This window comes from Patella vulgata, chromosome 7 (genome assembly GCF_932274485.2).
Source record: "Patella vulgata chromosome 7, xgPatVulg1.2, whole genome shotgun sequence".
Lineage (NCBI taxonomy): Eukaryota > Metazoa > Mollusca > Gastropoda > Patellidae > Patella > Patella vulgata.
In genome coordinates, this window is record NC_065885.2 from 63,821,483 (window position 1) to 63,835,346 (window position 13,864).

A 13,864-nucleotide genomic window follows, 5' to 3' on the forward strand; every position below is an offset into this window, starting at 1 on the left:
ATAAAACAGGAGTTGTGTGGTCACATTTCTTAGTTAAAGTAACAAGTCTAGCTGCAATATTCTGTACTTTTTGTAATTTATCTATAAGCTTTAAAGGTAAACCAACTAAAAGTGAATTAAAGTTATCTAATCGAGAAGTGACCAGAGAATTAACAAGTGACTTAGTGGCCTCTACAGTTACATATTTTACCTATATTTCTGATATTAAAATAGCACAATTTACAAATATTATTTACTTGAGCTCCCATAAGCATAAAACTATCAAAGATTGCACCAATATTACGAGCAGAATAAGATCAAAATATATCACAATTGCCAATTACAACAGGGGGGTTATCATGTGCAAATTTACTTAATTGATGCCTTGAGCCTAATAACTAATATTTTGTTTTATCATCATCATTCAATTTTAGAAAGTTTTTTGACATCCATTTTCTAATTTCACTAATACAGTTCTCAGGTGGCAATTTTGATAAATTGAAAGAAGATGGACAATTAGGTGTAAATGAAATATATATTTGAGTATCATCGGCATACAAATAAAAGCTGAGACCATATTTTCTGACAATATCTCATAATGGTGACGTATAGAGGGTAAATAAAATCGGGCCAAGAACAGAACCTTGGGGAACCCCAGATGACAAACCTATTTTAAAACCTAACATACCAAGATTTTATTTTTCCTTAATACGAATTACAGCATTTGAATATCTGATCCTGATTACAATTTTTGCCAACTGCGTGGCCCTTGCTACATATACTCCATATCCTGAATCTGATACCAACGAAGTAAACATGGCTCTGGTAAGTAAAACACATGGAGTTTGTTTATTTATTAGTTTGTTAAAGCGGTCTTAAAGTTACAATTTCATATTTTTAAGTTATATTTTTAAAATTTATTAAAATAAAGCCTTAAAATAGATGGTATATATATAAACAGTCCTACCTTGTTAAAGAATAATCCTATTAATCCTATAATTCACTATTGCCAGTTGAGAAATTGGCAAAAATATCATTTTCCTCTTCCAATTCAAACGTTTGAAAAAAGCTACTCCATGGTGGAGAATAGAAAACAAGGGAGGTAATTGGGAGGTGAGAATGACACCTATGATCGTATAATAGTGAGTTGATAACCTATTGAGCAAAAGACATAGAAATAATTATGTTTTGACTTTCTTGGAAAATATGAAATTCTCGCTTTAAAGTAGCTAAGTCTCTAACTCAATATCATCCAAGGTCTTCGACATTGAAAACACGAATTATTTGTCAATTTAAATCAACACTGATATTGTGATCTTACTGGGACAAGATGGGCTTCTGATATCAAATATTTAAGACAAAATAAACATTTTACCATTGGTACACGAATCGTGTACCATAATGAGTTTCAGCGCCATTTGTAACAAGGGACTCGAGTAACGAGGCTAGACATATTCCACAAGTCATGTCAAACGGTGACGTCATATTCTTATCTGGAGCGCATGCGCAATAAATACTATCAGTGTAGATTGGAATAACTAGACACTAGAGATTGGCATTGCCACTTCTGGGGCCTGTTTCACGAAATTTTAACTAACATAAAAGCCAAATTTTAGTAATTTGATTGGATAATATTAGATTGATTTTAGTACTTAGCCAATCAAAATTGAAGTATCTACTAAAATTTGGATTTTATCTTTAGTTAAGGCCCAGGCGTATTTCGCCGAACATAACTGATTTGAAATTAAGAGTAAATCAGTTTATATACAACCATATTACATTATTATATGCGTTGCAACCCATTTGTGTCAATTTCTAGGTCCCTAATATTTAGACCTTTAAGACCTTAAAATAGGCTGACTAAGACTAATTTGATACCAACGAAGTACACACGGCTCTCGTGAGTAAAACACACGGAAACTGAATATTAATTATCTATTCTGCCTGAACTGTACCTATCAACTTTGGACCAGAAGACGGTTTCGAAGCGTTACTCATCGTGTTGTTCTTGTGGGTGACGCTCTTCGAAAAATGTTTAATGCTCCAAAAATTGATGGATGTACCATCAACATGAAACTTGTCATGCTTGTTCCTCGATTTAAAGGACCTAAGTCCGTAACTCAAAATCCTCCAAAATCTTCGACATCGAAAACACGAATTATTGGTCAATTTAAATCAACATTGATGATGTAAACTTACCGGAAAAAGATGAGCTTCTGATATCCGATATTTAAGATAAAATAATTTTTTTAACATTGGTACACGAATCGTGTACCATAATGCGCTTCAGCCACAGTTGTATTGAGAGACTCGAGGGACGAGGCTAGACACATTGCACTAAATCAAATGGAGTTATGTAGACTAGAATAACTAGACGCTAGAAATTTGCACTCGATTGAGATTGCTGACTTATTTCGCCGAACATAACTGATTTGAAATTGGAGTAAAAACGGAAACCATTAAATGTAAATCAGTTTATATACATTCATATTACAGTATTATATGCGTTGCGACCCACTTTTGTGAATTTCTAGTTCCAAAATGTTAGCGATTTAGCTCCTTTAAAGGACGTCATACTTCGGCAGATTCCGTTACTCCACATCTAGCCGAGGTTTGCCGAGTGTATCAGTTCCTGGTCCATTACACAGTACAGTGATACTTGTTTTAAACTAGGAGCTTGCATATTTTTAATGTAAAATGTCTACTAATTTGTATAAAAATATCAGTAAGATCATAAAACTAGGGATTTTATATTTTTTCAACCGAATTCTAGGTTAAGGTTAGGGTTAGCGGGAGGGGAGGGTTCATGTAGATTCCTCCACAGAAGCACGTTTTCCTTCCACCCACGCTGTCTTTTTTAACCCAGTTGGAGCAGAATAGTAGGACGTTAAACTCCATTTCATTTTATTTCATTTGCACCCAATGGGAATTGAACTCATGGCGACACCCATTCGCCTCGCAGTGGCCGGTCCTTCCCTGCACCACTGAGCTATCGCACAGACCCCTGGTCATTTCGGGACTAACATATGTGCGTAGGGGTCTTTAGCAGTGGGAGGAAACTGGAGGACCCGAAGAAAACCCACGAGGTTGGACAGGTGACCCTACTCTTTGTCACGTACAACCGGGCAATCGAAACCACGCCAGTTGACTCAATGACAGACCTTATGATACAACTCTAACCATTCGGCCATCCAACCCCCCATGACATGAATGGGGTGCTCTGTGAACTGACTGTGTTATACTTATGTGTTATTTTTGTGTTATTTTTGTAAATCTGAAATCGATTAAAATGATAAATCTTTTCTCTGTTTTTTTTAGGAATACGTAGAATATGCATTTTTAGTTATTTTTACCTTTGAGGCATTTCTAAAGATAATAGCCTATGGTTTTGTGATGCATTCTGGAGCGTACCTGAGGAATGGATGGAATATATTAGATTTTATTATAGTTGTTATAGGGTAAGTGGGATTTTTCAATTCCAAAAAGAAAAATCGGGAGAAGGGGGTTCAACCGTCCACTCGACTAGGTATTTTTGGGACGAACGCTTGCGTGTAGGGATGTTTGGCAGTCGGAGGAAACCAGAGGGCCGAGAGAAACCCCACCAGGTTGGAAAAGCCGACCCTACTCCTCGTCACGTACAAGCGTGGAATCGAAGGCCAATTTACTCAATAACGCACGTGTTACACCATTTGGCCATTCGACCCCCCCCCCCCTTTCCAATTAAAGTTAGTGGAAATCACATGTCATTAATATTGAAGCTGCAATATGTAAGAACTAAATCTGCCAATTTACTCAATAACGCACGTGTTACACCATTTGGCCATTCGACCCCCCCCCCCTTTCCAATTAAAGTTAGTGGAAATCACATGTCATTAATATTGAAGCTGCAATATGTAAGAACTAAATCTGCCTATTGTACGTCTTTCTTTCCGCTTCAAATCTATATATATATATATATTTGTGACTGTCCTTTGTCTGTCTGTCTGTCTGTCTGTTCGGGGTTGGCGGCTACACTAGGTCTGCCCCGAGTCTGAAATTTGGGGTATAGGGGTAGCTCGGACCGGGGAGTAACATAGGCCAGGTGGCGTTAGTCAACCACTTCCGGTTTCGGAGTTATGACCCCCGAGCCAAGCCGGGTATCCTGCTAGTACCAGATATTTCACAAGGTAAGGCTGGTTTATTGAAAGGAGTTATGCCAGATATTACACAAGCTGGTAAGGCAGCTTTTCAGTAGACTCCAGTGAATACTCAATTGCGATCACCTGGTTTTTCGCATTTTCTTAGTGTGTGCCGTTCAAAATTCACCGGCACACTTAGGAAGATCTCGCGACATACCTGTGTGATGTGGCACACTGTTTGAGAATCACTGCTCTAACCCTTCCTTAATAAAGAGTTTATTTTAGTTGTTTTCTTTTATTTCAGTTTAGTGAGTATAATTCTAACTGCTGTGCATAGCAAGGGTTTTGATGTAAAAGCTCTCAGAGCGTTTAGGGTGTTAAGACCGTTACGATTAGTTTCAAGAGCTCCAAGTAAGTAGAATTCATTGCTTTACGGACCAGGGCCCTGTTTCACGAAATTTTAACTAAAGATAAAATCCAAATTTTAGTAGATACTTCAATTTTGATTGGCTAAGCACTAAAATCAATCGAATATTATCCAATCAAATTACTAAAATTTGGATTCTATCTTAGTTAAAATTTCGTGAAATAGGCCCCAGGAAGATGGTACCAGGTGCATTGATCATCTTGGTGTGTTAGTTGTTATACCTGGGCCGACACTCTTCCAAAAGACGGGGGTTCAATGAGTAAGAAATGAAATGAAATGGAGTTTAACGTCCTACTGTTCTGCTCCGAACTGGGCTAATGAAGACGGGCATACGCAATACAGTGTGTTATGAGGGAAATTTTGCCCGGACAGCGGTGCTACGGCCTACTTTATATCAAATTCCAACAGTCAAGTGATCTTTTACGTGCACGCCAATGTGTACACGGGACCTCGCTTTTTCATTTCATTTCATTTTTAATTTCACATGCACGCCAACGTGTAGTCGGATGGGCCTTGGTTTTTCGTCCCATCCCAACGACTAGTCAACAGTGACAAGTTGGTACCGATCTTGAGATTCTTCTCGGCCTTACATATGACTGCTCCTATTCACAATTAACAAATCTTACTTTGTTTCGCATAGATATATTATTATCGACAGAAATTCCAGAAATATAATTTAATTTAAAATTTTGTCTGTTTTTCTTTCAGGTTTACAAGTTGTGTTGAACTCGATTCTTCGAGCAATGGTGCCTTTGTTAAACATAGCTCTATTAGTCATTTTTGTCATTATCATATACGCTATCATAGGATTGGAATTATTCTCAGGAAAATTGCACAAAACCTGTTTTGACAAAACATCAGGTAAGTACAAATATGATAAGTATGGAGTTACAACATTCTAGCTATTATAGAAATCAAGATTTACAGCCAGTCAGTACCCCCACCCCCCTCCAGGCAATGGAGGCCCCCAATTAGACATATTCGTAACTCATTCGTAACTAGTGTATTCGTAACTGAATTTGGCATATTCGTAAGCAATGAGGCAGATTTGTAACTCATTCGTAACTGACTCGCTCCAATTCGCAGATCATTCTTTCATTTCGTACCTTTATCGTAACCCCATACCTTGACATTCGACATATTGTTCACCCGATTACCCACGAATTACTGTACCGCTTTCGTAAATTATTCGTAACTACTTCGTAGCTACTCCCGATTCTCTGCGATATTTTCTATTTTTTTTGCCGAATCGCCACGAATTTCGATTCACCACTGTTCGGGGTCGATTCGTGGTGTTCGTAGCCCACGTGAAAGTGAGACGTAAGAGACTTTTGACAAGCGTAAATTTCAGGTCCGTATCGCGTATCCGTATGGATTTTGCGTGTGACGTCATCAATGGGTGTGTATTTCTCATACGTGATACTGCACACGGATACGGCAGCACGTATGGAACGGCTTTCATACAGAAAAGGTCCGTATAACATTGTCGTGTCTTTTACCGTCTTTTTTATGAATTTATGAATGTTTGTGTATTCTAGAACACGAAGGTGTATATTTGATGTGATTTTAACCATGATGGTTGATCTACGTGCTAAATTTAGGGAGGCGGAACCTTGCAAATCTGTAATTTACTGTAAATGATTTTATTGTGTGGTAAATGGGTATAAACTTTCTGAAATGATACATTAGTGAAACCAAAAATTGCAGTCGCGTCGAAGTCGAAGATTTTTAATAAGATTCGACATTAATTTTTTTAATAGCTCAGCGACTGTCGAGCTACTTTGTTCTCTCTGAGGAATTATCGGCTGTAATGGGCACTTGACTAGTACTGATGGTGATCTTGGTAGATATCTGCCATTATGCTGTAATAGAACTAAGCTTAGCTGATCGACGCACACGTACGCGACGCGAAAATCTGCCAAAACTCTAAAACTACATTGACGCAACGGATCAAGTATACGATACGGATACGTGATACGGATGGTAAAATTCCGCTTGCCAAAAGTCTTATCGCGAATCCAAACTAACCGTCCGTACATGCATTGGTTAAGAACAATGTTGGTGTCAGCCATTATCACATATGTGATTATAGAACTGGTTAAACACATTTCAAATAATTATAACACAGAGATCCTTGCTACGATAGATGTGTAACGAAGATTTGAAGAAACGGGAAGTGACACAAAATATATAAAACACAGCTATTCTGCGGGCCCGAGGAGGACAGTTGTCTAGTCGTTCGGATGAGACGAAAAACCGAGGTCCCGTTTAAAAATTGGCGTGCACGTAAAAGATCCCTTGACAGTTGTAATTCGATATAACAGTAAGCCGTAGTGCCGCTGTCCGGGCAAAATTTTCCTCATGGAATACTTCATTAGCCCAGTTGGGATCAGAACAGTAGGACGTCAAACCCCATTTCATTTCATTGCATTTCATTTTCGTGCAGATATGTCCTTACTGCGCTGCTGCGACCGTACGGCGGACAGAAAATGCACAAGGCCGCCGGCAAACGGGAACACAGCGCAAGAAAATGTCCGTATAAAATTACAACAAAGTCGCGTTCTTACGGCGATCTGTGCGATTATACCGCGTTCTCACGGTTCGCTCGTCACGACCTCTCGACGGTTATGGCGTTTCTATTGAGATCTATTGGCTTGGCAACGGCGATCATTGGCGAACCCGAGGCGCTCTGTCCACGCTCATGGGGTTCTTACCACATGTCTTCTGCGTGTATCGCGGCTGCACGAACGTTTTTACCACGTAATCACGGCGACTATATAAGCTGGTCAGATTTTTGAAAATTTCAAGATGACGACATGCACACAGATGTATGAATTTTATCACCTGTTTTTATAGCAAGTCGTACATGTAAAGCATGGTCTCCATAGGAGCGTAATGCAAGCTTGGTAACCGCGCCATGGTCGTATTAAACGCAATCGCATAACAGTGATTAAATCATCGTAACATCGCCATGTCAACGCCCTAAGGACTCCGAACGCTTAGTGGGGTTGTGGCAGACACGCAAGTGTCGTAGTGAAGATGCTATGAAGTCGCCGTTGCAAACGTTACAATTTTCGAAGCGTCTTTGCCACGTGTGTACGCGTGTGTACGGCACGTGTACTACGTTCATGGAGATGTTACGAGGCTTGTCTCGCGACCTTTGCGACCCCACCACATTCTCACATCGCCGTGACTTGCCGATCATTTGCGACCACGGAGACCACAGCACGATATCTGGCGTTTCCACCACGCTTTTACCACGCTTATGCCGATCTTGACGCGCTCTGAGATCATTTTCTATCGCCGTAGACGGTCTGACGGGGATATTATACTGGGGTGGCGTCTGACGGCGACGAAAAATGGTCGCAGAGCGCGTCAAGATCGCAAATGATCGCCGAGACACGGCGTTTGTTTTGAGCATGTTCAAAACAAACGCCAAGGTTCTGCGATCTGATCTGGAAAGCTGTAAGAACGCGACTTTTTTCAAGTTTGTAAATTTTTTTTGAGACATTTTCTCGGGTTGTGTTTACGTTTGCGGGCGACCTTGTGTATTTTCAGGTCGCCGTACGGTCGAAGCAGTGCAGTAAGGAAGCCACCCCGGTCTGACGGGGGTATTAGGTATGAGTACACCGATATCATTCACCGTGTACTTTCCAGTAAATCTCTGTTTTATTAATTTATATTCTAACGTTTATTTTCTGACATAATGAAAACATTATGAGATATACAAATTGATGCATTTTCTGCCATAATCAAAACGGTATGAGGTATTGCGTAATTAAACAGACATTATGCAAGAGCTAAATCTGCTTATTGCAGGTCTATCTTTAGGCCTGAAATGTTAATTAGACATTAATTAATTTATCCAGACCATAATCAACTCTCGATGATCGGTAGCCTGCGATATTTACTGGATTAGGATCTGATCTGCTGCTCTACTTTCATTTATGATTTAATCATGAAATGGATAATCGACTTTAGTAATGATTAAGGCTAGTCCGAAAATTCAATCCTAAATCCTGGTTTAGAGTGGATCAATTTGGCTGAAATTTTCAGCAAATTCCCTTTACATTATCTAGTTTTTAACTATTATAATCTCTCATAATGTATGTTTAATATAAGACTGTTACTTAGATTTACTGATAAAGTCTAGCTCGCGAGTACGTGTGCCTATGGGCAATCTACAGCGAAAATTTTAGTAAACCCAGGAATTTTAAGTGAGCAGAAATTCGCCCATGTATCTGTTATCACCCGTCACTTCAGCCAGTTATATAGAGGGATAACTCATGTTTTCCTTTCGCGTTCGCCACTTCCTATTGTTGAAACATTGATTACTCATCTATCGTAGCAATTATCTCTGTGATAAAATAATATTTGAAACCTGTTTAACCAGTTCTATCACATATGTGATAATGATTGGCACCAATATTGTCCTTTAAGCCACATTGATGTCATCCTGATCAGTGATTGTAGAGGCCTAGCGAATATTCACTGCTGATCAGTGTGTGCTCGGCACTGTAGAAGATTGCAGACGGCCCACAGAGACTTTTGGTCCTGCACATACAAAATGGCCGAATGGTAAACGCTGTATAATAAGGTCTGTCATTGAGTCAACTAGCGTGGTTTCGATTCCCCGGTTGTACCTGACAAGGAGTAGGGTCGCCTGTTCAACCACGTGACTTTTCCCCGGGTCCTCCGGTTTCCTCCCACTGCTAGAGACCACTACGCGCGTTGAAATATAGTTGAATCATATGTTAGTCCTGAAATGACCTAGTTTGTGTCGAGTGGACGTTAAACTCCATTTCTCTCTCTCTCTCTCTCTCTCTCTCTCTCTCTCTTTAGAGTTTATGATTATTATTACATTAAAAAAAATTAGCATGACGCATTAAAGATGGATTATTTAAGAGCTAAATCTGCCTATTGTAGGTCTTTATTTGGGCTTCAGATGTTATATATTGGTTATATTATAGGCATTTAGCATTTGATTTAATACTAGTAGAACACTTATTATGGACACAATCACTTGGTTTATTATACTGCAACGTTTTCAACTAGATTTCACAAGTCGTTTTCAAGCAAATACAAGGGGAAATCACGCCGGAAAATCTGGATGAACTTTCTCGGCCAATGCAGGGATCGAACACCCGACCTCCAGGCTAGCGAGCCAGTGTCTTACCCACTTTATAGCCACGTGATCCCCCTGCAGTATAATAAACCAAGTCGTTTTCAAGCAAATACCTAATGTACTCAATGTACAATATGTATTTGCTTGAAAATGACTTGTGAAATGTTGTTGAAACGTTGCGGTATATATCAGGCCCGGCGGAGTGGGGGGGCTAGGGGGGGCTTTAGCCCCCATAATTTGGCCGCAAGTACTCTTTTCTCCAGGTTATTGCGGCCCCTGGACCCTTGCCTATAAGGACCTAGGATGGAAGCCCCCTCAATCAAGAATTGCTTCCGCCGGCCCTGTATATAGTATATATAGTCTAGTATTATATAGTATAGATGTGTAATTTCTATTTAGAAGATGATATATGAGTCTGTTCAACATACAAGAGTTTGTTAAGGTGTATAGTTGTACTTTATCTTACTAGACAGTAACAGCTGGAGTTTAGAATTAACGTACCTGGCATATCCACTACTGCATGTCTCAACTTACATCAGGCACTCAGCCAGTATACCGGTTATGTCTATTTATAAACCTACCACAGTTGAATTCATGAAAATTTCTCTTAGACTCAAAATGATCTATATAGTGTAGCTTATAATTAATTCCGTTCAAATCCTACACATCTATCGAAGTGAGAGAAAGGGAAATGGGGTTTAGCATCCACTTGACACAGACTAGGTCATTTCAGAACTAACATATGGTTCAATTTTATTTCAATGAGTCGCTTGCGCGTAGGGGTCTTTAGCAGTGGGAGGAAACCGGATGGCCTGGAGAAAACCCACAATGTTTGACAGGCGACCCTACTCCTTGTCACGTACAACGGGACAATCGAAACCACGCCGGTTGACTCAATGACAGACCTTATGATACAGTGCACTCCATACAGAGCACGCCAAGAACTCACCGTAACAGATCGTTTCATTGGCTAACTCTTCCAGAACCTAGTGTTGTGAAGACAAGTAAAACAAAATTTTGAACTATAAAACACGAAACGAAAAAGGATCTGTGTTTATATTTATATCAATGATATACTCATATCATACCATATATTTATATGAATCCATGTACTTATATCAATCCATATATTCATACTCATAATATTAAACCATATACTTGTATTCAACACATATAATTATACACATATTAAACCATATACTTGTATCAACACATATAATTATATTAATATTAAGCCATATAATTATATCCATATCAAGCCATATAATTATATTAATATCAAAACATATAATTATACTCCTATCAAAACATATAATTATACTCTAACAAACCATATAGTTATACTCCTATTAAAACATATAATTATACTCATATCATTATACTCATATAAAACCATATAATTATACTAATATCAAACCATATAATTATTACCATATCAAACCATATAATTATACCCATATCAAACCATATAATTATTACCATATCAAACCATATAATTATTACCATATCAAACCATATAATTATACTCATATCAATCCATACACTTATATCAATCCATAACTTAAACCTACCATTCCCTGTATATCCGGTATTTATTTCAATCAATAACCCATATATTTCCAAACATAATGGAAAACAGGTACCGCCCATGGTCTGGGTTATCATGTCCGCTAATTCAATATTTTATTTCACACGGCTGTACCAATATAGATTCCATCGCTACGCCCCTGTTCGGTTCAACTTGGCAAAATATACAAACTTATCTCATAATCACGTTAATACAGGTCATCCAATCCAATATCGAAAGCAAGCCAACCAAAACTTATGTAAGGCATGCCAACTTTTGCTACGGTTATTTGGTTATTTTTAAATGGTAAGACTGGAGATATGGTAAACATTGTCAGGCACAAATCTAGGCGTTGTCCGGTACAGTGTGGGTCACTTTCTCCAGCACTGATTTGTCTTGTTTGGGGTGTTTTTATTCATATTATTTAAAGAGAGAGAGAGAAATAGGGTTTAACGTCCACTCGATACAAACTAGGACATTTCGGGACTAATATGTGGTTCAATTTTATTTCAATAGTACGCTTGCGCGTAGGGGGAGAGAGAGAGAAATGGGGTTTAACATCCACTCGATACAAACTAGGACATTTCGGGACTAATATGTGGTTCAATTTTATTTCAATAGTACGCTTGCGCGTAGGGGGAGAGAGAGAGAAATGGGGTTTAACGTCCACTCGATACAAACTAGGATTAGGTCATTTCGGGACTAACGTGTGGTTCAATTTTATTTCAATAATTCGCTTGGCTAGGGATCTAGATCATTTCTTCAGATTTTAGTTTTGAGTTGTATATTTTGTAAGAACTTGTTGATATTTATTATTTGATGTTTTCAGGATCTATGGCATTTGAAGATCCACATCCGTGTGGAAGAGGGTTTAAGTGTGCGGAATATGTACCAGACTCAGTGTGCCGGGAATTCTGGGAAGGGCCAAATTTTGGCATTACAAACTTTGATAATTTTGGCCTAGCTATGTTGACAGTGTTTCAATGTATCACAATGGAAGGATGGACTGATGTCTTATATGATGTAAGTATGTCTACATCTCTACATGTGTGCTAAGAGTGAGTGTGTCTACGCCTCTACATGTGCGCTAAGAGTAAGTGTGTCTACACCTCTACATGTGTGCTAAGAGTAAGTATGTCTACACCTCTACATGTGTTCTAAGAGTATGTCTACACCTCTACATGTGTGCTAAGAGTAAGTATGTGTACACCTCTACATGTGTGCTAGGAGTAAGTATGTGTACACCTATACATGTGTGCTAAGAGTGAGTGTGTCTACACCTCTACATGTGTGCTAAGAGTAAGTGTGTCTACACCTCTACATGTGTACTAAGAGTAAGTATGTTTACACCATTCAACGAGGCAAGACGCTAACTCAATATCATCCACAGTCTTTGACATTGCAAACACGACTTATATTGGTCAATTTAAATCAACATTGATGTTGTTATCTTACCCTGAAAAGATGGGCATATAATATCCAACATTTAAATCAAAATGCACATTTTTAAATTGGCGTGCCAGAATGCTTTCGAGCGGTAAAATACTACCTATGTAGACTGTAATAACCAGACACCAAAGACTGACATTCAATTTGGACTCTTCACGTGGGCTATTACGCAAAACCTAACTGATTAGAAATTACAGTAAAACAGAAATGATAGAATGTAAATCAGTTTATATACATTCATATTAAATGCGTTGAACCCATTAGTGTCCATTTCTAGGTGTCATAGAATTGCGATTTACCTACTGTAAAACAGTAGTGATCACATCGAATGATGATTTTACTATTAAAATATTTTATTGGAATTATATTCAAATATTTGATTCATTTAAGTGATCAATTGTTTAAAATCGTTTTGAATCATTTTTATGTATTTTCTGATTTCAAGAAACTATGAAGTTATTGGATTGATATTGGAATATTGTTCGATTCATTTTGAATGATTAATTGTTTTAAAACAAAATTGATCATTGTTTTGCATTTTCTGATTCCAAGAAACTACGAAACTTTAAAATAGAGAGAGAGAGAGAGAGAGAGAGAGAAATGGGGTTTAACGTCCACTCGACACAAACTAGGTCATTTTGGGACTAACATATGGTTTAATTTTATTTCAATAATTTTCTTGCGCGTAGGGGTCTTTAGCAGTGGGAGGAAACCGGAGGACCCAGAGAAAACCCATGAGATTGGACAGGCGAACCTACTCCTCCTAGTCACGTACAACCGGGGATTCTTTAAAATAGTACATGTTTCCTTTATTTGTTAATATATGTTAGCAGAACAATTGATTCCACTGATCCCGTCTTCATTAGCCCAGTTTAGGAGCAGAACAGTAGGACGTTAAACCCCATTTCATTTCATTTCGATTCCACTGACCTAATATTATAAAATACTTCCGACAGGAGAAATAACCCATTCAAATGCCAATTTAATTGACAGCTCACTGCCGGATTTCGCAATAAGTTTGGTAGGTTAAAGCCCAGGGACTCAAGGTGTATAATATTTTTGACACTGTCATAAGCTTTGCTTACACCCAATCTGATTACAACACAGATCCTATTTCGTTTCGTTTTTTTATAGTTCAAAATTTCATTTTAATTGTCTGTACTACGCTAATATCTGGAAGAGTTGTTATACAACCTGCG

The 13,864-nt window shown here is 38.4% G+C and overlaps 1 protein-coding gene across 1 annotated transcript in view; it reads left to right on the forward strand.

Annotated features, from left to right (window-relative positions):
- Positions 1–704: 704 nt before the first annotated feature.
- Positions 705–13,864, forward strand: part of LOC126827870 (muscle calcium channel subunit alpha-1) — a 68,471-nt gene continuing 55,311 nt past the window's right edge. The window contains exons 1-5 of the mRNA XM_056102175.1: positions 705–804; positions 3,298–3,437; positions 4,402–4,508; positions 5,233–5,385; positions 12,046–12,239. Coding sequence (XP_055958150.1) covers positions 796–804; positions 3,298–3,437; positions 4,402–4,508; positions 5,233–5,385; positions 12,046–12,239 — 603 coding nt within the window. The 5' untranslated portion in view covers positions 705–795. The remainder of the gene's footprint in view (positions 805–3,297; positions 3,438–4,401; positions 4,509–5,232; positions 5,386–12,045; positions 12,240–13,864) is intronic.